The sequence below is a fragment of the Benincasa hispida genome, chromosome 11 (genome assembly GCF_027475165.1).
Source record: "Benincasa hispida cultivar pf3 chromosome 11, pf3_genome.v1.1, whole genome shotgun sequence".
Lineage (NCBI taxonomy): Eukaryota > Viridiplantae > Streptophyta > Magnoliopsida > Cucurbitales > Cucurbitaceae > Benincasa > Benincasa hispida.
Window position 1 is genome coordinate 53,662,465 of NC_143488.1, and position 21,916 is coordinate 53,684,380.

Here is a 21,916-nt window from a genome sequence, read left to right on the forward strand (position 1 = left end):
GTCTAGGAGTTGTATAAACATTGTACTGTTGGCAATAAAATGAGTTTAGTCAAACAGTTGTTGTTTATATCCTTAACTTAAAGTTTATTGAGTACAAAAGTTTCACATGGGCAGTAGGTATTACAAAAGGGTGGTATCTGCCGTCCGTTGCGCCCCCCTCGAGCTCAAGAGGCGAGCTAGGGGCGGGGTGTGATAGCTTGGGAGAAAAAGTTTTCATTAGTTTTTCTAATTTATTTATTACTTAACATTTTTTTTCATTTTATTCTCAACGATATAAAATTTTTAGAATTTTCTATATTAAATCGTCCTATTCAATATATTTCTTTAAATATTATTTTTTTTTATATAAAACAACAATATTTTATGAGCAAACATATAATTAAAATAGCTCATCTCATAGTTTTTTAAAATTTAAATTTAAATATTAATCAATATTTAATTTAAACATTACAATATACATGTCTTAAAAATAAAAAAGTTTTGACATCTGTATCCTAAAAATACATTGAAGTATGAAAAAAACTTAAGACTAATAGGTAAAAACTATAGTTTCTTAAAAATTGTATATATATAATTTACAAAATATAAAAATATAAAAATATATGTTGTGAATTATAAATCACAATTATAATTTATCTATACGTATACAACCCACGGTATATGTATATATAAAATACTGTGAATTTTATATATATGTGTAGTTCACAGTATATGTATACATAAAATATTGTGTACTTTATATATATATAAAGTAGATATATGTTTATATATATAAACCTATATTTACTAGGTTAAATGGAGTAATAAGGGAGAATCTTTATCTTCCTTTTTTTTTGGTCCTTCTTGTTTTAATAACGACTTCATTTTAACATGTGTAATCCTTAATTTCTCTCTCATATCTTCATTTTGAAATCCTACAAATATAAGTATTTATAAAAGGATGACATTTCTTTTTCCCACATATGAGCATGCAAATGCAAGTCCCAGTTTTAGGATACAAGAAGCCAAATGAATCGCATTATCCTTTTATTCAATTCTTCACTTTCCCATTCTTCTTCGGCTGCTAACATCCCCCACCTTCCTTATTATAGACGTGGACAAGGAATATATTTTCCATCTTTGTCTTCGTTCGACTAGGATGGATCTCGGTAGGACTCCGACCCCGTTGAGAAAATGAACATCTCTATATACGATATCATATCTTACTTAAAAAAAAATAATATATTTTTCATTATTATTAATTAATAATTTAGCATATACGACATATACATTATTATTCAAAATTATAAATGATCAAAATTAAATTATGCAAATTTTGATGGTCGATCTATTTAGTTATTATTATTAATTACTAATTTAGCATCATTTATCAAAAAATAATAATCTATTTATTCAAGTTTAAAACTTAAACTTATCATACACGAATTCACTTTCTTTTGTTAATTTTTTTAAAAATATAATTATTAACAATTATTTTAAAAGTTACAACAATTTCAAATTAAGTCCACCTTTTCATTTTACCATTAATTTTTAATCATATTACTTATCTATATATTCACTAAATAAAATAATAAATAAATAAACATCTTTTTGTGCTCATAATAAGCTTTTCTTTTTTTTCTTTTTCAAGGTCATAATAAGCTTTAAAGGAACAACAGATATGTCAAGATCCGAAGGTATCGGTTTTCCAATGTTGAAATTTTGGGTTTGTTTACATTAAAATTTACAATATATTCATACAAGGATTCAATTTTATTGTCAAGTTGATCCCAAATTGTTGAAAATAAAAAACCAATCTCTTTCTTTCATGGATTCATGGTACAATTTTGATTTGATCTTAAAAGAATTTCACTAAATAGAAAATTTTAAGAGCCACTCATGGCAGCTCATTGGGTAACTTTTTTTTTCCTCCCCTCCCTTTCTTTTGTAAGCACAAACAAGTGTAGAGGCATGAATTTTTACCTCAAGAAAGGAGTAGAAAGGAATATATTTTACCTCGAGGAAGGAGTAGATACCTTAACTGCTATACTATGAACGTGTCGGGAGGAGTAAATACTTTAACTGCTAAATTACGAGTGTATAGACCAAACTATACCTCTAACTTGGGGGGTTCGTTCTACTCCAATAGAAGTAGAAGACGCTTTGTTGAGATCTTCACGGATAGAAAAAGATTGTGGTTGATTTGGTAACAACCAAGTAAAAGATTGCTTCTTCGTGATACAAAACGAATTGATCTCTATGAGTATTGGAGTTTTGAAGGAGTTGGTTGGAGTATCAAGGTTGAGGAAAAATGAGTTGCTATAGTTTATCAAGAGAATTCAAAGTTCAGTTTGAATTCAGTTCAGCAAGATCTCCACTTCTTGAAGGCAAGTTAGAGAAAGAACCTGAATCTGTTGATGTGCAAGAAGAAACTTCAAGTTTGGAAGCTGCATGAGATACCAAGCTGCTACTTCTGCAAGACCTTCTTGAAAGTCCACATGGATTCAGAAATGGAGGTTGTTCTGGGATGGCAACCTTCCTTTCTACGTCACTGGTTAGGAGTTTCACGATCGTTGCCATTGACGGTCTCAAAGAAGCTAGAGCTTGTGTGCATAAAAGCCCTATTTGCAGAACATCCGTGGCTTCTTTTGCAGGGTAATCCCTGTTCAGGCTTGTGTCAATGGCTTCAGTTAATCTCTCTGATTTGTACAGATCCCAAACCTGTGGCAAAAATGGAAAATAAGTCGGTTAGTTCCATTACGTTTTTGTTTCTCGTCTCTCAATTCTTGTTTTCTCTTTGTTAAGAAAAATCTGTCCACACAGATTACTTGTTGATTCTTGAGTTGTTTGGTAACTATTTTGAAATAGAACTTAAAAGGAACAGAAAATAAGAATATTATCAACCGTGCTCATCCGTGCAGTAAGTTCTAATGGCTAATCTCGTCTCCTCTTTCTCCTTTTATGATTAGTAGTTGATCAAATAAATTCATGAAAGATTCTAGAGTTGGTGAAGTCTCATTACAGTCATGGATCTTACTGTTTGGAGGAGTGGAGTAGAGTTCTCAGTGAAGGAACTGTTTCTTCTACCGCAAATGATCTCGAGTATCAACACTCCAAAACTATAAACATCTGCTTTTTCTGTAAGTTGTCCTCGAACGAGATATTCAGGAGCCATGTAACCTCTGTCCCACGGAACATTGTTCGATTTAGTGTTTTGAATAAAGTTGAGATACATATTCTAACAAAGTTCAATATTAGATCTCTCTTACAATGTCCCGGCAATTCCTGTGCTAAGATGAGATTGATCAGCTGCAAAATGCCGAGCGAGCCCAAAATCCGCAATCTTTGGATTGAAATTTTCATCTAGTAGAACATTGCTACTTTTTATGTCTCTGTGGACTATTCTTATTTTACAGCCTTCATGAAGATGTGCAAGCCCTTCAGCTGTTCCCACGATAATATTGAAACGCTGCTTCCAATTTAGAATCTGAACCTTGTTCTTATCTGCATAGAAGAGAAGAAAGATCACGAGAAGTCAAAAGGAAGAAGCATCAAAAGATGGTTAAGAAGTGCAAAAAATTACCGAAAATGAACTGATCAAGACTCCGGTTTGGAACATACTCGTAGACGAGCAGACTTTCAGGCCCTTCGATGCTGCAACCCAAAAGAGCAACAAGGTTTTTGTGTTGAATTCCGCGGATCAAATTCACCTCATTGAAGAACTCATCAACCCATTGCCTGGTATGGAAAACCAATCTCTTCACAGCAACAATCTGTCCATTTGAAAGGGTCCCTTTATATACAGAACCAGCTCCACCTTGGCCTATCTTACTTGATGGATTGAAGTAATCAGTTGCCTTTTCAAGTGTTTCATACTTGAAAGTCAAATCGGAATCCTTGAAGGAAGTTGGAATAAGGGATTGCTTTTTCTTTTCTGGAAAAAAAAAAAAAGAGGAATCCACAGATCAATCACAACACTCGCAGCTATACCTGCTAATGGTAAATGCATAACAGACTGGAATAACAGTTTCTCTATCCTTTTTTTAAATCTCGATAATTTAATTAACCTTACCTTTCTTGAACTTTGATATTCTTGTATAACATGCAAACACAGCTGAAAAGAAGATGATCAAGGAGGCAGCTGAAGCTAGGGCAATGGTAACTACAGTTCTTCGAGAAAACCCTGAAGCAAAATATAAAAAAGAGATACAGAATAAGAATTATAGGAAATGGATCAACTTAAAAAGCTTTAGGTTGACTAACAGCAGAACACTAGAAAATCACAAGTAAGATTCTCCACTTCCATCGAAGGGGTTTGAGAGTGAAGAAACAGCTGTGTGCTTTTTCAGTCCTTTTTCTGTGTCTTTTTCATTGATGTTATTTGATCTCAGGCCAAGAGATCCCCTGTTCCTTTTGCAATACACAAACTTGAAAAGAGAAAGAGAGAACAAACAAAGAATCTTCGGCAATTCAAAACTAATTGGCGGCTTTCATAGTCACTTCTCCCAATGAAAAAAAAAGTAGAAAATTATGCTAGAAATAGAAGAAAAACACACGATCTCTCTGTTTCTCCAGGATCCATAGACACAGTTCATAGAGTAACATGCACCAAAAGTTTCAGTTCAAGTTGGAAAAACATCAAACACCAAACAAAAACCAGTCATTCAACAAAAGAAATGTTCAAATGCAACAGTTTCAACAGTTGAAGAAACAGGGGTTTTAGCCTTTTTACCATCATGATCCCGTTCTTCATCCTCATCATTATAGAATTTCACAGTCGAATATCTCAAATAACACCCAGCATTCATAGCTCTCCCTTCCCTACTCGGAAAACAACTCCTAATACTCCTCTTCGCCTTCTCCAAGCAAGCCCTGCATCCCTCAGGTTCAACACTCCCCCAACACTGCGCCAAACCAAATATCCCATTAACTTCCCCAATCCCAAATCCACCCTTCTCCATGGCCGTCCTCGTCACAGTCTCAGAAACAACCCTAACATTCTTCCCAAACCCCAACCTCTCAGATTCATCGATTTTCCCTAATTCCGATGTGCAATTCACAGAATCCCTAAGTGAATCAGTCGATTCTTTATAGAAGCTGTAATTATCATACCGGAGGAAGCATCCGTCGAGGAAGATCCGAGCGGAGACGGCGGGGAGGCAGCGGGGAAGGGAGGTGCGGCTGGCGGCGTAGCAGAGAAGACAATCAGTGTGAGAGAGATCGTTGAAACATTGAGATAGAGCGAACATTGGGGGAGTGGAATTGACGAAGTGAGTAGTCCAACTGCGAGTTGTGAGAAGCTCGGATATGGCTTCCATTTCTTCGATGAAGGTTGGGATGAACCTGGAATTGGGTGGAGGCTTGAAGGTTCCGCAGATACTGCCGGATTCGGAGATTCGGGGATCTGAGAGAGATACAGAGATGAGGAAGAAGAAGAAGAAGAAGAAGAAGAAGAAGAAGGGAACTCCATGGATTGGAAACTGGTGTGAGGAATGGATGAAAATGGAAGCCATAATTTTACTGTGCAGTGTTTGCCGCCATGGCTGGAGCTTCTTCAAACTTTTATATTTAATAATTTGAATAAAATAATAATAATAATAAATTAATAATGTGAATGCTTCTTCTGTTCTAATGTCTGAATCTCTCTTCTTTCCTATTTTGTTGGAGCATGGAGCTCTCATTCTAAGAAACTAGTATTTGTACTTTATAAATAATAATAATTTAATTAATTATATAAATTGAATTTCACAGTTTTTATTCATATATTAACCCGAAGAGTTTTTTTTTTTTTTTTTTTTTTTTTTTTTTTTTTTATGTTTAAGAATAGTAATGGTTTCTCGGTGGTATTGTTACGTAATCCGTCTTCGGAGGTTGGAGGTTCAATCTCGCTCCACTTTTACACTTATTATATTAAAAAGCGATTATATATATAGGAAAATTTTCAAAAATAGAAAAATAAGGAAAACTATTTGTATTAAATAGCAAAATTCTAATATTCTTAAATAGAGACGGATAAAACTCTATCAGTGTAGAAATTGATAGAGGTCGATCACTGACAGACGCTGATAGAAGTTTATCAGTGTCTATCACTATTTTTTTTTTTTTTAAAATTTCTGTAAATAGTTTCACATTTTTTTCTATATATGAAAATTTATATATATATATATATATATATATTATTTTGTATTTATTTGTCTTTAGATTACTAGTTAATTTTCAAAGATTAAGCTTATTTTTCTCAATTTTCTACGATAGTTTTTATCTTTCTCAAATAAAAAAATTGAATTCTTAACCAAATTTCATAAACAAGTTTTTAAAAACTATTTCTTTAAGTTTTCAAAACTTTATTTGGGTTTTTGAAAAATTTGTTGAAATTAGATAACAAAATAAAAAATAAAATTTAGAAGTTTAACGAGTATTTATAGACTTAATTTTGCCAAAATGAATATAATTGTGACATAATGTTTGTATTATCAATCTCGAGATCAAGGTTGCTAAACGACGCTTGAATTTTTCAATTTTAATTAACAAGTTTTTGCATGGTTATTTATGTATTGATTTTCTCATCTCATTATTTTCGATGAAAATTTTAATGAACAACCTAATGAGATGAGCAAATACTAATATTAAATTATAATAGAAGTTTTGAAATTATTTATATTCAAATAAGATTTAAACTCACGATATATCTATGAGAGATTTAAGATTCACATCGACGAACGGTTAAGCTTCATTTAGACTCTATCTGCCGCTCTTTTTCTACAAGGTCGAGAGACAACATGCACATGGTTTGTCATGGAGCATTGTTAAGCTGAGTAGGGTACTAATCGACTTCTTTTGAAGAGGACTCCTACGTTCATTTATGTGGAAAGTTCTAATCGTGACGGTTGAATGAGAAATTTTGGATCAATTACAAATTGTCACGTCATTTACCAAATTAAGGATGAAATTGCAAGTAATTGAATTTAAGATTATATAAAAGTTGACATGTGTCCCAAATTGAAATTGAAGACATAACTTGGCAAATGTTGATGATGCCATATGTTTTCAACATGACCGTTGGATTGAATAGAATTAAATCAGTCAAACTCAATATTATTATTTGGACTAAAGTTCAATTGAGTCAAAAAATAGGCTTAATTTAGTCCAAATGTTCCAAATCCAATTAATTGAATTCAGGGGCCAAGTCCATGGACTAACTAAACCCAAATCCACACAATCCACCATATAACTCTATAAATAGATGAGCCCTCTTTATTTGTGAGTGTCATAAATTTTACATTCTACAGAAAATTTTTCCAACAATCAGAAGACTCTAGTTGACCACACTTGAAGACTTTAATTCTTTGGAGAAACAAACATTCTTCCAAAACTTCGACTTCAAGAATATCATGCGTCCCGCTTCCTACATCCAACCAAGAGAGATTCAGATGACCGAGTATTAGAGATCGAACCATATCCGCATTAAATCTGTTCAACTCTATGAAATGAATTTCTCCAAAAAATCTCGGGCGAACGGTGACATCCAAAATTACTTTATTTATCTAATTAAACACTTCGTAATATTACGATATTCATTACTTCAAGAAAAATCTACTATATAATTGTAATTTCACACTACAAATCTTCATTTACAAAATCAAAGAAATACATAATCCTCTAAAGCCATCATATATCCACTTTTTGCTCAACTGCCCATTTAGGATCTTTATTGAAATGACAACAAAAAAAACAGGTCACAATTTTGCCTTTTCATATTTATTTGGAATAAAATTAAAGTGAAATGGGTCCAAAACTTTGGTAATTGGTAGGTAGCAAGAAGCTTGATTAACAATTATGATTTGGCCACGACGCACCGTTTCATGAAAAGTAGGCCCTTCTAATTTAATGTCTTCAACAACTCACATTGTCCACATGTCTTTCTCAACATTAATTTTGGTTCCTTGTGCCCTCATAATTCTAATTATATTTCATGTCCTTTCAATTTTTATTTTATTTCAATTAACTTATAACTACTAGAAATAAATTAAACACATTCACATTGTATCTTTCTTTTTCCACAAAATACATTATAATTCTTTTGTTTTTATCAATTATCAAACATATTTTAATGATAAGAGTAGATGGGTAGTTGGCAAAAGATTTTGGGCCTAAAGGAGGATATTATCACATAATGGAAATGAAGGATAGTGTATATATTAAGGGTTTTTAATGGTATATTTGTACTTTACTTTGTTACTTATGGGTTGTATCTTTCTTTATAATCTATGGACCTATTTATGTCATTTTGTGTTGATCGATAATATTCAAGCATGTTTTATTTACTTTCACTAGTCGAGTATTGTATCAAACGAATTTTTGCCCCTCTTTTTCGTGTTCTTCAATGGTGGATAATAATCTTTTGAACCTCACCTCTTACTTTCTCTTCTTCTCAATCCGCCACCAGTAATTACATGGATCTTTAATGCATCTGAAAGGGATGTTAAACAGTGAAAAGACTTTGTCGATGACCAAAATCACTTTAAATTCAAATACGTCATGTTTGGAAGAAATTTATGGAGGTGTATGAGAAAATACATGAGTATTCTTGATTTTGGCCAAAATGACAATTATGAATGGTTAAAAGTAAAGAGCTAAGTTTTATAATCATCTTTTCATCAAGCATTTTTTACTTGGGTGCTTATGTTCAAACTATATTATTACTGAAAGCACTTTGAGACACTCGTAGAAATAAATATTCGTCAAAGTGAAAACCATAACATTAATTAACTTGAATATAACAGCAAACATAGTTAATTTAAGTCCAATATCTTTAGCGTTCCTCCACAAAGTTCGTCTATGAAACATAATCGATTATGATCTAAAATGAGTTGTAGAACATAATCTGACAGATGATATGCTAAAAAAAAAAAAGGTTAGATTAGAATAAAGATGGTTACCATGGGATATTGGGTTGATGCCTTCAATGAAAACAAAGATGATTTTTCTTGAGTAGTTTGAAAAAATGTCTTAGTTGGGAACAAGTGTTTCAATGACACAAATAGTTCTAATATTGTGCTTTTTCTTGGATGCAATTATCAATTTTAGTGTCATTGTTTGGGTAATGAAAGTCTAAAACCTTTTTGTTGTTTGCTTCATAAATTCAATTGGGTCACTCTCATTCACCTAAAATTGGTTGTCATCCACATGTAACAGAGATTGTCGTGAATCACAATTTCCAATTTGAAGCTTTTGTGAATCACAATGTTAGATTTCATGTACTATCCTAATAATTTAAATATAATATTTATATTTATATAGAAAAAGAATCTCTACCTGTATTTAATTAGGGATTATCCTACAAAATATAACATTTATATTTTAAAAAAAAGTGCATGATATGCTTAACCTATGGTGGAATTTTAGTCTAAATGATATAATTTATGCAACATTTAAAAATAATAATTTAAATCATACATCTCATGTATAGTTAAATTCAAATAACAAAGTTGACCAGTATATTGGACATATCCTAGAAATTAAAGATAAAATTCAAAATTATAATAACTTGAGTTTCCATGACATATCCTGATTTTCAATTTCTTCCTTGGCCACCAAAATTTAGGGTTTGAAACAACTAAATTTAATCTCTTCAAGCTTCAGTAGCACATACTTGAATCGATGCTGCCAGATGCTTTAATGACATACAATAGATGATGCACAACAGAATTTTCAGATTTTCCAGATTTCTTTAATTTGGAAAACCCACGTTTTTTTTTCAAACTTTACACTACTTTTTTCATTAAAAAAAAAAAAAAAATGAAAAATATACAAGAAGAGCCTAACCCTTAAGGTTTTACGATTGATCTAATCAAAACTTTAAAATCTAATTCTCAATTATGCCTAAACAATCAATTATGCAAACCGCAATTAAAAACACATTCATCTCATGTATTTATTTTAAAAGCAATCCACCATTCTTTATTTTTTAAATTCAAATCAAGATCAAAGATCGGCTCTGATACTAATTGAAGGGATTTGAATCCCTGCGGAAGCGTGAGATCGCATTCTTTGATTCCTTGAACGAATTAAAAATAAAAATAATCAAGAAAGGGTTGGGCAACATATTGTTAGGATTGATGTTCTAAATCTCTCTTGTATTCTCGTAGTTTGTAAACATTGTATAAATAAATTGTTATTAATAAAGTAATTGCTATTTTATGTGCATATACTCAATCCAATAAACTAAGATCCTAGGTTATTTTATGTAATTTAAACATGTATGTAGAGACATACAGATGGATCATATTTAAATGATAACCTAAATAGTCAGTAGTAAATAAATAAGGTTGAGTACTTTATCCTGGTGACACTATGGATACGACCTGCTTTGTAGATGTTACAAGTGTTGTAAAGTGTACAAATGATCTAATCTTGATCATTTATGTGGAGACATATGAGTGGAGTATCCTATACAAATATTTTGTATAAGACCGACCACGAAATAATTAGTCTCATTATATAAAACCATTCATAGTAGAGACTTACATTTCACCAGGATGACCATAGGTTACATGACTTGAATTCTTAGTGAGTTGTGAACTCCTGCCTATGAAGATGGTCTTTTGATTTGTATGGGTGAGAATGGCTAGATTACTGAAAGCCTACCATTTTGGGGATTCATATGATTGGGGAGCTGGGAACACAGTTACACAAAACAGAATTCACTTCTTCCCCAACGTCGGGGTAAGTAGATAAATTGCTCTCTTAAGGGCTGATTCCGGGGCTTGAACAATGTAGCACCATACTTTCTTTTGGCCAGAGAGGGGTTTGGTCATAGTTAAACTATGACTTATTGTTCATTAGAGGGATCAGTGGTACTTAAGGAGTTAGATGTAACTACAGGGGCAAAACGATAATTTTGGCCCAGCTGTACCCACAAACAATTTATGAAGGGTCATCATACTGTTGACTTGGTTATATCTAATGAACACACAAATATATCTATAGTGCGAAGAGTGCAACTGCTGGTCTTTAGTGGAGTGTTCGACAGTTAATGGATATTGAATAATTTAATTAAAGGAGTCTAATTAATTATTCCAGTACCATTAGAGTTTCAATCCACGAGTCCATAAGATCTCCTCTGTAACTCAACATAGAATTAATGACCGTCTTCATAGGCAGGAGTTCATTATATATGATATAATTAATATAATTTATTTGATACATTATAATATAAAGTTTATTTGAGAGGAAATAAATATTTGAATGTAATTCAAATATTAATTAGTGAATTGGATTCATATAATTATGTTAAATACCATTGATGAGAGAATTAAAACTATAGATTATATTGTATATGATACAATATTAAACCATAGGTCATATGCTATATATATAGTATTAAAATTAATTATTTATTAATTTTAATTTTATTTTTTAATTTTAAAGGGAGGAAAATAACTTCCCCCCTTAATTCTCTCTTCATCTCACTATCAAATGGTGGAGAAGGGGAGATACGGTTTTCTGCTTCTTCTTGCCGTCTATAGAAAACAGAGAAAAAGTTATCTAAGAAAAATATTTTCTCCTCTCAAACTCTCCCTCACATCCAATCTTCCTAAGAGCCCATAACTCCTTGGATTCTCATCCTAGAGAATGCAGAAGGTTCTAATTGGTGGTGGTCATTTGGATCGTTCGTGTTTTGTTTGTGACAGATCCGGAGAGAAGAATTCACGTGAAGAAAGGTTCTTCAAGGGTAAGGTTTTTCTAAACCTTGATTTTCCTTTTCTCATTTTTTGGCATGCTGTAAATTTTGTTCTTTGTATAATTTTGTTGCTGTAATTTTGCGTTCTATGAAAAACTAAAAATTGGGACAGTCCATGTTTCCGCTCAAGGCCTTCACAGGTCCCTTCACATATTTCTATCGATCCATAATTGCAGCAAAACCTCCTCTTGAAATTGGTTGCCTTCTTCTTAAATTCTTCCAATACCACAGATCTTCCTTGCTATGACACTAGCAAGGATTTGGTTTGTGGGAACTGCTTCTTGAAAGAATAAAGAGAATGAGAAGAAGAACCGCTTCTTGAAAGAATAAAGGGAATGGGAAGAAGAATTTTCTTAGAACTTTTATAAGAAAATTGGGAGAAATATTAGAGAGGAAGTTTTAGAGTAATCGTAGATATTATCCTTGTGGAGAGTGTATAGTATATTTTAGAATTATTCAAATTAATTTAAGGAAACTATATATTAATATGATTAATATATAATTAATTACAGATATGATTTATAATTAAATTGGAAAGTAATATTTGAATAAGATTCAAATTAATTAATTCAAGTGAATTAGATTCACAAAGAATTAATTAATAAAAGGGTTTTGCCCATATATATGAGATGTATATGATATTAAATATATATATATTAAATTAGATTTAATGTATAAATAGTTATTTAGTTATTGTGTAAATTATTAAATAAGTGTTATTTAATTGAGCTAATTAATTTTATTTGTACTATTTAATGAAATGGACTAATTATTTAAATAAGTGTTACTTAATTAATTATAGAAAAGAAAAATATTAGGAAAAGAGTTTGGTCCTTCTCTATATGAAGACCTCCCTATGACCCTTTTGATATACACACGGGACACAATACACAACACCATAGTGTTATTGTGCAGAATTTTCTCTAAATCATAAAGAAAATCCTCTCTACTCGATAAAAAAATTTTCTCCTCTCCTTCTCCTAATAATTGGATACCACCTATCCATCTACTGAAGAATCCCAAAGAATAATGAGGTTACTCTCGTGGTAATATTCGAGATGTTCAAGAAATTGTTTGTGATCAAGATCGTTGGAGATCCATTCGTTGGAACTAAGAGAGGATTTTTCATGGCACTTAGGAATCTATAAAGGTAAGAATCGTTCTAATCTTTTCCCAATGCATGCTAATTTATATGTTTATATTCTATTTTAATTCATTGATTATATTTATGTAAAAATTGAATTGTGGGATGCAATACGTTCTAACAAAACACTTTCACTGTGGGAACGATCCCCTTTCAATTAGTATCAGAGTCAATTCCTTCCATCTTCATAATCGAGTTGAGGGTACGAATACTTCATCTCGTTTATAGATGAAAAGTTCAAAGAGTATAAGGCTAAAGTTGAAAGTCTATTAGGTCAAATAATTAAAACACTTCGATCTGATCGGGGTGGAGAGTACATGGATTTAGAATTCCAAGACTAGTTGATAGAACATGGAATACAATCCCAACTTTCAACACATGATACACCTCAGCAGAACGTTGTATCATAAAGGAGAAATAAAACCTTATTAGATTATGTCAATTTTTTGGTTACCCTAAGGAGACGAGAAGTGGTCTGTTCTATGACTCTCAAGAAAATAAAGTGTTTATATCAACAAACGATACAATTTCGAGAAAGAACACATGAGAGATCATAAACCACGTAGCAAAGTAGTATTAAGTGAAGCTACTAGAGAATCAATAAGGGTTGTTGATGAAGCCAGTCCTTCATCAAGAGTTAATGAAGGAGCCAACATTTCAGGTCAGTCTCGTCCTTTTCAAGAGTACCTCAGTGTAGTGGGAGGATTGTGATACAACATGACCTTTACTTGGGTTTAACTGAACTCAGGTTGTGATACTAGATGATGATGTTGAGGATCCATTGTTCTATAAACAGGCAATGAATGACATAGACAAGAACCAATAGGTCAAAGCTATGGATCTTGAAATGGAGTCCACGTACTCCAATTCAGTATGGGAGCTTGTAGATTTACCTAAAGGGGTTAAACCCATAGGGTGTAAATGGATCTAAAAAAGAAAGAGAAATGTAGATGGAAAGATACAGATCTTCAAAACTAAACTTGTAGCAAAGGGTTATACCCAAAGGGAAAGAGTTGATTATCAGGAAACTTTTTCCCCTGATGCTATGCTTAAGTCTATAAGAATTTTCTTGTCCATAGCCACATATTATGACTATGAGATATGACAAATGAATTTCAAGACTGCTTTTTTGGATGACAATCTTGAGAAGAATATCTTTATGTCTCAGTCTGAGGGGTTTATAGCCCAAGGTCAGGAGCAAAAAGTTTGCAAGCTGAATCAATCCATTTATAGGTTGAAACAAACATCCAGATCTTGGAACATTAGATTTGACACAGTGACCAAATCTTTTGATTTTGATCAAAACATTGTTGAACCTTGTATGGTGTATAAACCAAAGGAGATTTATGAATCAATTCTGAAAATCTTATTCAAATGAAAGGTTCAGCCCTTATTTATAGGTAAGGGTTACAACTTATTCTAATTAATTAATTTTGATTGGTTATTAATTAGTTATTAACTAATCTTGATTGATTATAAACAGGTAACCAATTTAATTGAATCTTAAAATCCATAAGTACAAGTGATACATTATATTCCTCTTCTTTTACAAGAAAACTCGCCCTCAAGTTCAAATGGTATCTCAACTATGTTGTAAATAAAATTCTAAAGGATTAGTAGGTGCACCCTGGCATCTCAACCAGGTTGACACCCCCTTAGCACCTTCATCATATCCAAGATTTAGTTTCAAGTAGCTAATTGAAAGTTATCAGGAGCATGATAAGGACGTAAGTCTACTACGTTGAACACTGGGTTGATGTGTAAGTTCGATGGTAAATCTAGATGATAGGCATTTGAACCATATGCTCGAAGGATTTTGAAAGGGCCAAGTTTTCTATTCTTTAGTTTGTTGTAGGTACCAACTGGGAATCTGTTATTTCAAAGGTGAACCATGACTAGATCGCCTTCATGGAATTGTTTGAATGGAATTGTTGGAACCATCTATGTTGATCTGTCGTTTTTTTATATGATGTGTTGGCACGCACGATGTTGGCTTGGATGTCTTGATGTAATTTAATGATTTTTTCTGCCATTTCTTCAGCATCACTATTGGCATCAAAAGAAGAAAGGAGTTGAGCAAGATCTACAACTAAGGAAGGAAGTTTAGTATAAACAATTTCGAAGGGACACTTCCATATTGATCTATTCTTCATGAGATTAAAAGCGAATTCAGCTTGTGCAAGTACTAGGTCCCATTACTCTGGATGTTCTCCACTAAGGCACCATATTAAGTTTCCCAATGATCGAGTTGTGACTTCTGTTTGTCCATCAGTTTGTGGGTGACTTGTGGTGCTATATTTGAGAGAAGTATGAAATTTTTTCCACAAAGTCTTCCAAAAGTGGCTGAGAAATTTGACATCTCTATCGGATACTATTGTTTATGGAATTCCATGGAGGCGTACAACTTCTAAAAGATTAGTAATATAAACAACATCTTGTGATTTTTAACAAGCAAGAAAATGTACCATTTAACTAAACCTGTCGACAATAACCATTACGGAGTTGTGTCCTCTTTGGGTTTTTGGTAGACCAAGGACAAAGTCCATGGAAAGGTCCTCCCAAATAAAGGTTGGAGTTGGTAAAGGGGTATATAGGCTTGCGTTGGTGGAAGAGCCTTTGGCCGTTTGACAAATAAAGAATCTTTTAACAAAAATTTGAACGTCTTTTTTGAGTAAGTGGAATCGAGAAGAAAGTAGTTCAAAAGTTTTGGTAATTCCAAAATGTCCTGCTAGGCCTCCCGAATGTAGATCTTTAATGAGTTCCTCTCGAAGAGGTGTGTGAGGAATGCATAAGCAATCCCTTTTAAATAAGAAATTATCAAAGATATGATAATCACCACTATTGATGTTATTTGAACAATTGTACCATATTAGACCAAAATCATTGTCGAATGGATAAAGTTTTGGAATATGGTAAATAGTGACCTCACCAGCTAAGACTGTTAATAGTTCACCTTTTCTGTTGAGGGCATCAGCGACTTCTTTTCTAACTTGGTGTCGAACTACAAAATCAAATCTTTGTAGAAATGATAACCAACGAGCATGCATTTTGTTTATTTGTCTTTAGGAGTGTAGATACTTCAAAGAAAAATGATCAGTAAGGAGGATAAATTATTTATAAAGAAAGTAATATTCCCATTGTTTGAGAGTTCTAACTAAAGCGTAGAATTCTTGTTCATAGGTACTCCAATTTTATTTAGCTGATGTTAGTTAAATTCAATTGGGTGATTATTTTGAGATAGTACTACACCTATGCCTACTCCATAGGCATCCACTGCCACTTGAAAAGGTAAAGAAAAATCAAGTAATTTTTTAACAAGGCTGTGAGTTAGCTTGTTTTTTATGGTGTTAAAGCTGGTTTCTTGTTCATTTCCCTATTTAAAATTATTTTTTCTAAGGCAATCAGTAAGAGGGGAAGTTAAAGTACTAAAATTTCGAATCAATTTTCTATAAAATGAAGCTAGACCTAAGAATGATTGTATTTATTTTACATTTATGGGAGTTGGCCAATTTGAAATTTCTTCTACCTTCTTTGGATCTACTTTTATTTTATTGTGATCAATTAGGAATCCTAAAGAGGAAATTTTAGTGACTAGGAACACAAATTTTTTTGTATTTATGTGTAGCTGATTTTTTTATAGGATAGTGAAGACAGTATGTAAATGTTTCATGTGTTCATTTATGGTAGTGCTAAAAACAAGGATGTCATTAAAGTAAAGTATCACAAATTTATTGAAGAGGGGAAGAAAAACCTTATTCATGAGCCTTATAAATGTGCTAGGAGCATTTGAGAGGCCAATGACAAGCCATTCGAAAAGACCTTCATATGTTTTGAAGACAATATTCCATTTGTTTCCTAGCTTGATTTGTATTTGATGATACCCATTATGAAGATCCAATTCGGAGAAGATGTGTGCTCCTCCCAATTGGTCCAATAGATCATTAATCCGAGTGATTGGGAATTGATATGTAAAACCCGAACTCTAATTACTTTAAGTAAGAGCAAGTAATGTGATGTCTTCTAATGAGCTATGATGGAATCATGTCTTAGGAATTATGGAAGATGAAAGCAAGGTGAGAAGAATAAAGCTCTCGGGTGGTTATATGTAAAAGTGTGGCCAATTTTGGCTAAGTATGGAAGAAAGAAGGAAGCCATGATGTGGTAGATGGCCTAGGCGGCAAAGTGAATGAATGGTGAATTTATTGGTTGAATTTCACTAAGTGTTGGCTAAGGATGGAGCTTATGCAATGGGCTTGGAGATGAGGAAAGATGTGGGTGGTAGTTTACAATCGGCTAGTAAGCCAAACATGAGGTGGCTGGCCGAATGTTGGAATGCCATGTTTGACGTTGGAGTGCATAGTGAACATATGGATGAGGCCATGCAATTCTTTGACGTATAGTGTTAAACTAACCCTATGGGTGGATTTAGGAAAGGAAAATCGGTTAAATCTCAGCCCTTCTTCACATTAGTGGGTAAGGTGGCAAAAGAAGTTTTCATGCAGAATTTTGGGTGGTGGTAAGCACGAAGGCCGACTTCATTTAATTGGTTTGAACAAACTACTCGGGCTATTATTGTTATTTCAGTAGTATTCGAAAGCTCTATGTGTCTACTTTCTGTGGTCAGGCTGGTGGAGGAAAAACTCACCGGAATAAGGCCGGAGGAGCAAAATTAGGGCGAAGGGTCTATTTCTCTGGTGAATCTGAGCCATCAGTAACGCATTGAAGCTCCAGGACGAATCACGAGAAGTTTAGAATTGAGATTTTAAGGTAATGTTGGAATTTTCTTGAGATGAGTTCTAGAAATTTAGTTATGAATTTTTTAATTTAAATATGGAATTTGATAGTCAAGCAGGCAACTGCTTAGTATGACTAAGCTAGCAGCTCGATCGGAAGGAGGTTGTGGAGGTGCGGGCTGAGCGAGGATCACACGAGAGAAGGTTGTGAGAAGAGGCAGCAGCCAAGGACAGGCATGAAGGTCGGCTGCGGGTGCGAGGGAGCGCCAATGTGTAGAGGTTGCACGACCGGTGGTGTGCGAGAGGTGCCGCATAATGAAGGGGTGTCGTAGGCCTTGGGTTGATACTCCAAAAGTTTTCTTTGTGTGGGGAGTGTGGGCGATCAAAGTGTCCGACCCTCAAGGTGAGTGATAAGAGGCACAATGTGATGGTTTGGCATATGAGCTTGGTTCATTTAGTAGGCCTAAAAGGAAGGTTAATGTGAACACTAAGTAGTATGCCTATACGTGTAGGTTCGATGCCCATTGAAGAAGCCTATCATGTTAGGGTTTGTGTCTTAAAGTCTCGTGTCCTGTAGTTTGTAAACAACTTTGTATGAACACTTGTGAAGTATAATATATATGATATTTACTTCACCTCTTGACTTTACACATTTAGATTTTTTTATTTTACCATAAACCAATAAACTTAATATCCCTAGTTGTCTTTATGTAACTTAAGCATGTATATAGTGACATATAAGGGGATCATGTCTTAAGTAACAACCAAAATAGTATGTAGTAAATGGATATAGGAGGGAAACCTTATCCTGGTAACACTACGGACATGGCCTGCTTTGTAGGATTGTTACAAATGTTATGACTTGTCACAGATGGTCTGATCCTGATCATTCGTGTAGTAGACATGCGAGCGGGGGCGTCCTATACAAAGAGTTTGTATAAGACCAGACCTCGAAGTGTTAATGTCTTGTCATATAACTCCGTTCATGACTAAGACTTCACTTCACTAGGATGACCATAGGTAACATGACCTCAATCTTGAGTGAGATGGGAACTCCTGCCATTGATGGTGGTCTTTTGATTTGCATGGGTGCAAGTGGCCAGAGTGCCGACTCAAACCTACCATTTTGGGAGTTCGTCTGATTTGGGAGCTGGGAACTCAGCTACACAAGATGAAGTTCACTCATTCCCCAAAGTAGGGGTAAGTAGATAGATTTCTCTCTTAAGGGCTGATCTCGGGGCTTGAACGATGTGGCGTCATGCACTTTCTCATGGCCCGAGAGGTGTTCACACATAGTAGGACTATGTTGTATTATTCATTAGAGGGATCGGTGATACTTAAGGAGGAAGATGTAATTATTAGGGCAAAATAATAAATTGGTCTGCTGTAATTACGAGTATCTGTGAAGGGTCATCGTACTGATGATTGGTTATATCCAATGGACATAGAAATATATCTATGGCAAGAAGAGTTCAACTGTTAGTCTTTAGTGGAATGCTTGGCAGTTAACGGATGGTGGATATTTTGACTAAAGAGTTTAGTCAGCTATTCATGTACCATTGGAGCTTTGAGCCATAGGTCCATAAGGATCTTTTGGTAGCTTGGATACAAGTTAAGAGTAAGTTTTTAGGTCAGTTTGAAATGTTCAAATTGACAAGAGGGAGTTCAATTATATATGATATAATTGAACGAATTAATTAAATATGATATAATTAATTTTATGTATAAGATACATTAATTTGGAGGAAAATGGATATAAATATGATTTATATCTAGTAGAGAAAAATATTATAATTAATATATGATATTAATTTATATGTTATGAATATGATGAGATCACATTCATTGGACGGTTATAAAGGAAATGGGACGACGTCTCTTCTGTTCTTTTCCTAAGCGATTTTTTAGCTCTCGATATTTACTATAGATGATCGCTTAGTTTTTCCTATATAATCGTATAGACGATCGCTCACCTTTTTCCTACACGATTGTTTAAACGATTGCTTACTTTTTCCTATACGATCGTAGACTTCACCTAAACGATCAAGCATTTTGTCTATGCGATAGTTGACCTCATCTCCCACTTGCTTGATCGTTGTATACGGTCTCTTTTTCTCTTTCCCTCTACCAAATTTGAACAAAGCCCACACTTTGGATTCTCACTCCAAGAATACTGAGGGCTCTGAGTGGTGGTGTCATCTCCGTTTCCTTCTGTCCGAATGGTGATTGTTCGAGATAGATGGTTGGGTTTTAGACTCGTTATGAAGAAGAAATCTTCATCTGGTATGATCTCTTGATCTCTTTAGCATTATGAATGCATATTAGTATGTTTTAAATGTATATGTGGTAATTCTGTCACAATGAATTGGAAAGATCTGCTTCCGCTCGTAGGTACTCTTGAAGAAGAGTTCCTTCAATTGGTATTAGAGCACTCGGTTTCTGATATTCCAATTCATTGCTGCAAAAGAATGGCATTTACATTCATGGTGGGTGCAGCATGTCTACTCTCTGTTTTAATTATTAATTCGTTTGTGGATGTTTTGATTAATGGAAATTTCTGAGATGTAACATCGATTTGTTGAATTCTCTAGTTAATTGTTAGGGCTCCTACGTTTTTTGGGCACAATTAATTACTTTCGAGTCTATAAATTCAAAGTTAGTTTGGGTCTTGAGTCGTTCATGATGAAGTTTGAAGCAAGGGTTGTTGTTCTTCGTGGAAGAAAACGATCAAATGTTGGTCGAGTCGTGTAGACGATAAGGTAGACGATCGTTGAGTATCGGACGCTCGACTATCGTCTAACACGCGCGCGCACTAGACAATCGTATAGCTCAGCAAGCCTCATCACTTAGTTACTGACTATACGATCGCAGAGTAGTAATTGCATGGTAAATCGTTTACCTTTCGCGTGCTAAGCGATCGTCTAAATGATCAGGCTTCATGGCCTCATTATTGTCTATGCGATCGTTTAGCTTTTACGCTATTGTTTAGTATGTGCTACATGATCGTTACCTGGATGCGTTTATTATACAATGGGAGCTTTGCCCGGTGGTTCAAGACCTGGTTCAAGACCTGGTTCACTTGTGAACTAGTTTGCTCAGTTGAATTATATAAATAGATTGTTTTCTCATTCCGGTTTTGTTTCGTTCATCCCGATTCATTAATCCATGGTTTTATACATGTGATGTATATATATATATATATGTATGTATTTGTCATATGGTATGCACATATAGATAAATCCCACCTTAGGTCATGCATCTTCTCTTTATTATAAGTGTTATAATTTAATGAAGCATGATTTAATTTACATAAGTGCATGTTCATGCATCATATAATATAAGGGTTATATTTATATATGCTTTATTTATTTAACGTTATATTTATAAGCATTATAAATACTTCGTTATGTGGCATGAGTGTTTTAGTTGTTTATTTTATAAATGGTTATAAAATGAAATTAGAACTAAAATAATTAGTAAAAGATTAATATGTAACAAGTCTATCTATAATAGACCTTTTGTCTAAGGCAGGTTCCGTCTAGGCTGGGGTATTTAAGATAATGACAACGGAACAACCCTACCTGGGAACCTACCTGAAAAGGTAATTTAGATAGATTTGATGCATGCATGCAAATTAAGGTCAGTCCATTAAAGAGTTTAATGTGACTACTTGGATTTATTTTTTTAATTTCAAAGACAAAAGTTGTTTTTGAGCAAACTTAATAAATGACTTAGATCATTATCAGTAGTCGGATAGTCTAGGTTAATAAACCCCTAGGTAGAACATTCAGTGGGAGGTTCTTAGGGCATTTGATGCTTCATTTTCAACTCTCGCATTTCTCCCTCATAGTCCACACCATGAGATCTACCCTCGGCCTCGAGGCACCTTTGGTGTGTCCCCCTAACGAATGGTGTTTACGTAGGTCAATATCAAGGTGAATGGAGAGAGTATTCATAGTAAGTAGGAGCGGGAAGTGCGACAACATATCTCTCGGTCTCCTCCATTGGATTGAATAAAGTTTCTGCGCATCGCCTCGTGGCACCCTGGGTGTGTCCCCCTATAGGATGGTTGTTATGTGCATTTCTTTATTTGATCTCCTGTAAGAGGATAAGGTTACTTAGTCTCTTGTCCTAATCTGCTTTTTTTCCTATAGTGGGCACATTAGGGCGGGACTCTGGGGCTGAAAATGAGGGGTTACACTTACGCAGGGTTGTTAAAGGTTAACTATTCTGGACCGAACAAATGGTGGCTATTAGGTTTAGTTCCAAGAGTTTGTTCTGCCTAATGGTCGAGAATGTCTCATCCCAGTGAAGGGA

At 33.9% G+C, this 21,916-nt stretch overlaps 1 protein-coding gene across 1 annotated transcript; it reads right to left on the reverse strand.

The window, feature by feature from the left end:
* Positions 1-1,661: 1,661 nt before the first annotated feature.
* Positions 1,662-5,651, reverse strand: CRK42 (cysteine-rich RLK (RECEPTOR-like protein kinase) 42). Its single transcript, XM_039049773.2, has 6 exons — positions 4,712-5,651; positions 4,052-4,162; positions 3,563-3,913; positions 3,249-3,483; positions 3,017-3,161; positions 1,662-2,700 (listed from the first exon to the last, which is right to left on the reverse strand). Exons 1-6 carry the CDS (start codon positions 5,490-5,492, stop codon positions 2,326-2,328), a joined length of 1,998 nt encoding a protein of 665 aa, XP_038905701.2. The 5' UTR covers positions 5,493-5,651; the 3' UTR covers positions 1,662-2,325.
* Positions 5,652-21,916: the final 16,265 nt, after the last annotated feature.